The 4,892-nt window shown below is 29.8% G+C and overlaps 1 protein-coding gene across 1 annotated transcript; it reads left to right on the forward strand.

Moving 5' to 3' along the window:
• Positions 1–988: 988 nt before the first annotated feature.
• LOC105636038 (sodium transporter HKT1) lies at positions 989–4,625 on the forward strand. Its single transcript, XM_012219214.4, has 3 exons — positions 989–2,193; positions 3,936–4,163; positions 4,292–4,625. The coding sequence occupies exons 1-3, from the start codon at positions 989–991 to the stop codon at positions 4,488–4,490; spliced, it is 1,632 nt and encodes a 543-aa protein (XP_012074604.1). The 3' UTR covers positions 4,491–4,625.
• Positions 4,626–4,892: the final 267 nt, after the last annotated feature.

A 4,892-nucleotide genomic window follows, 5' to 3' on the forward strand; every position in this document is an offset into this window, starting at 1 on the left:
TTGATAAATTAAAACATGATCATCATGGATGATGATATATACAACCACAAATTCATTTACTGTTCTTGTATATCATAGATAAATTAGGATGTGACAAGGAGCATGTTCATGAAATATTAATATATGAACTCAATCAAAATAATATAATTATAAATTACGAGTTTTACGAGTTTCACTAATAGTGGTGTCATTTCCTTATAATTGAACAATATTTAAAAATTATTATAAGATATAAATTGATAAAATTAAAATAATTATTCACAATTATTGAAATGGTTATAATTCAAATATTTTTTCCGTCATCAGGCTTAAAAAATATAACTTAACATAAATTGATATTTAGATTTATTTCAAGTTAATTTTTGTTATTCGTTAGGAGGTCGAATAGGGTAAAATAATACAATAAACTATATAATAGGGATCGTCTCTTTTGAATTTATAAAATTGGTGAAATTCTTATAGTCAAAAAGACTCGAACTCAAAATATCACACCCCTCGCATTAGTTAGAACATCAATAAGACGTATCTAATTGACTTTTGTTTAATAAATTTAATATTTGAATAATGCTAAAATTAATGCCTATACATGGAAATAAAGATGGTGTCGTTTTATTAATTTTTTTGGATAAAAACTTTCACAAAAATATGGGAATTCCAATGATTTAGATTCGAGTTTTTTTAAATATTACTATTATCAAATAGATAATTAATTATTCAATTATTAAATTAAATAATAATAAAAGCTGTTAATCGCCATGATCTCTAAAATTATTTATACGATTAATTTATTTTAACAGAATTTATAAGACCAAAAAAAAAAAAAATCATAGGCCCTCTATTAGGGAGCTGGTCCTCCCCTTGCCACTATATTTAATGCATTTGATGAAGACAGGCAAACTAGCACTGAAACTACTATTACATTATATAAACACCATCAACCTCATAATAATAAGACAGACTGAGGCTCAAGCAATTAGGAATAATAAAGATGGAGAGCTTTTCTTATTTTCGTAAGATCAAATCAAAGCCTTTTTGTAAATTCTCAAGCAGCAGATTATGTTGCCCCTATGTGTCTAGCAAGACTATAATCGAGTCATCTTTCCATATCTTGCTCTTTCAAGTAAACCCATTTTGGATTGAATTATCCTATTTTACAATCATTTCTCTTTTTGGGTTTCTGGCTTTGAAAGCTTCAAAGCCAAGAAATACTGCTACTTCCTCGTTTAAACCGAGCAGTCTTGATATCTTCTTCACATCAGTTTCCTCTACCACAGTTTCAAGCATGTCAACAGTAGAAATGGAGTTTTTCTCTGATACCCAACTTGTTATTATGACTTTTTTGATGTTTATAGGTGGTGAGGTCTTTACTTCTTTGCTTCGACTTCATTTCCAAAGATATATCCATAAAAAAGACCTAATAGTTACCAATACTAACCCTAAAGAATTGGTTGTTTTTTCTGGTTCTGTTGGGGTAGAAGAGAATGAGAAACCAATAGAAAAGAATGACCTAGAAAGTAATAATAATAATAGTAACCTAAACAACTCTTTATGTAGTGATGGTTTAAAGTATGACTCTGTAATTAAGAGTTTGAGTCATGTGGTTCTTGGCTTTCTTGTAGTGGTTCACTTGTTGGGTATTGCGCTAGTTGCTTTATATATAAGCATAGTTTCAAGTGCAAGAGAGGTATTAAAAAAGAAAGGCATTCACCTACAAACATTTGCATTTTTTACTGCAGTTTCAACTTTTGTAAATGCTGGTTATGTACCCACAAATGAGAATATGATTGTTTTCAAGAAAAATTCTGGCCTTCTTCTTCTTCTAATCCCTCAAACACTATTAGGAAATACATTATGTGCACCAAGCTTGAGATTTGTGATATGGGTTTTGGAGAAGATTACAAAAAAAGTGGAGTATAGGTATATATTGAGGAATAATACAGAAATAGGTTATAGCCATTTGCTTTCTGGTGTACATTGTTGGTGTTTGGTTGGTACGGTTCTGGGGTTTATAGTAATACAATTTGTATTGTTTTGCTCTATGGAGTGGAACTCAAAAGTGATGGATGGCCTAAGTGCCTTCGAGAAGGTGATTGGTGCTCTCTTCCTCGTGGTGAATGCAAGACATGCTGGAGAATCCGCTTTTGATATCAGTCTTATCTCTCCAGCAATTTTGGTTCTCTTTGTGGTGATGATGTGAGTCCCTCTCTCTCTCTCTCTCTCTCTCTGAATTATACTTCAAAATGAACTGTTCGTATAGATAGGAACTTGAAGGATTGACTTGGAAAATGATTTAGAAAGAAGTAGCTCCATATAAAAGATAAATGTACATCTTCAATCACATCAATGTTAAATCCATTTTTAGTACATTCCGAGGAATTTCAATATTGTTTATAACCCATAAATATTTTTTTTTTATAGACTAATTTTGTTTTGAGAAATGTATTTCTCTCTTCGAAAGTGATTTTTCACAAATTGATTCTTTATAGGAATTATTCGCCGAATTCAAATATTTCTTACCATTTGAACCACTTTTTATAAAATAATAAATTTCACATTTTATGAATATTAAGTGTATTATTTTATTTTAATGCATCTAGTGCATATGCATTAAATAATTTTCAGGCCTAATATAATTAAAAATAATGTATTATCCACTCAAATTCATGCGAGTCAAATAGTATTGACATTGTAAAGATTTTTAAATTAGAGTTAATTTTGAAAATTTGAAATTAACCCAATCATTAAAATCATACCACTTCAAGCATGATGTTATAAAATTTCAATTTATTTAATGAAAATCACTATTAAAAACCCAAAAAACCTTATCTATAGTAAATATTTTATCCTTACAAATAAGAGTGAAATTAAAAAGAAAAACAATTATAGTCCCTTGATATTTAAATTGCATTCCATTATCACTTTAAAATTCATATTTTCATGTGATTTATCCATGATAGTCTAATGATTTAGCTAGGGAAGTGATAGCAATGAAAGAAAGAGAAGAAGACAAATAAATGTGAGATGATAATAATGATCCATTGGCATTTCTAATAAAAATTAGGGAAACGAAGATGTCCAATTATATGACTCCATATTCATAGATATTGGGATCCATTTAACTCTGAATGTGTTGGTCGTTGGAACTCAACTTTTCTTAGATGCCCACAACTTGATCAATGAGGCTGCGTATATTAGTACAGATTCATCATCAAATGACTCTGATAACATTTGTTAAAGAGGAATATACTCTTCCTCAACAAGAATTAAAAAAAAAAAAATGATAAAATATAAAATAATTATTGAATAACAATGTTTTAGACGTAGTGGGGAAACCACTTGTAACAGAAGGAGGATTGCCTCTCTTCTCTTTTATGATTATTATTATTATTATGATGATGATGATGTTTGAAAAAGATAGTTTGAGAAATAAAGTGTTTTAATAGCTTGTTTTAGTAGTTTTAGCTATTATGTTGAGAATCTGAGCCCTAGGAGCAATTAATCAAATTAAATTCAATTATATGTTTAATGTTGGGCTTATAATGAGTTGAGCTTACCTTTAACACAAAATGATCTAAGCCATTTTGGTTAGTTCACCTTTCACATGATATGCCCTTTAGTTAGTTATATTTATCTGATGTGGGATTACCCACATACTTCAACATAGTAATTGTTTTAGTAACTTTTTATAAAACGCTAAAAGCTAAACATTATCTTAACCTCTAAAAATTAGTTCAAATGCTATATATGTCATCAAATACTATAAAAAATAGGGTTAAAACGCTAAAATTACTTAAAAAGCTGTTACCGACTCCGGTGAAAATAAAATTCATTATAATAAGTAATCTCCACAAATTTCATAAATATCTTTTAATTATTTGTCCCCCTTAAATTTAGTTATCAATCCTTCATGCCGAATTTAACTTGCTGATTTGTAGGTATCTTCCACCATATTTTTCATTTATACCTACAAAGCTACAAACAGAAGTTCCAAAAGGTGGAAAAGAAAGCAGAAGCCATGGAAAGACAGTAGTGGACTGCTTGTTGTTCTCACAACTGACATATCCTGTTATCTTTATCATCCTTATTTGCATAGTGGAGAGAGAGAGAATGAAGACAGACCCTCTTAACTTCAATGTCTTGAATATCACCCTAGAAGTGATAAGGTATAACTCTTTTATTTTCTTTCCAGATTTATCAAATCCTTAATCAACTGTAGACAAATTAAATATCTCATTTTTTATAAGTGGCTAAGCTACTGATAGCTAACAAAAACACCATTTTTGGGGTGTAGTGCATATGGAAATGTTGGGTTCTCAACTGGGTATAGCTGTGAAAGACAAATGAAGGCAGAAAGTTCATGCAAAGATGCATGGTATGGATTTGCAGGAAAATGGAGCAATTTGGCTAAGTTCATTCTCATTATTGTCATGTTCTTTGGAAGGCTAAAGAAATACAGCACCGATGTTGGTAAAGCTTGGAAGATCACTTGACATGCGTAAGTAAGCTCATGCACACACAAACCCTAGCTAGCTTCCCATAACACAACAAGAAGATAAGGTTTAGTTATATAGTGTTGAATCCAGTGTTTGTAGCTTTTTTGTGTGAATATCCTTCGTATTTCCATAGATCCAACTTCTAATTTTTCCATAGTTAACCTTTTTTTTAGGAAAAAAAGGGTAAACTTTTTTCTTTTTGCTATGTATAGAGTACCATGTGTAATGTTTAATATGTAATTCGTATTTTGTGTAAATGGAAAAAGTATCTTAAATATTTAACAATAGTCTATATGTCTTTTTTCCTTTTTTTTTTTTTTTCTTTAAGTAATGGAGATCAAAATGAGCCGCATAATAACATAATTCTTCCTTTTTTCATAAATTTCCTTGCCTCATAAA

Source organism: Jatropha curcas, chromosome 6, assembly GCF_041381405.1.
Source record: "Jatropha curcas cultivar XTBG-Jc1 chromosome 6, XTBG_Jcur_1.0, whole genome shotgun sequence".
Classification (NCBI taxonomy): Eukaryota; Viridiplantae; Streptophyta; class Magnoliopsida; order Malpighiales; family Euphorbiaceae; genus Jatropha; species Jatropha curcas.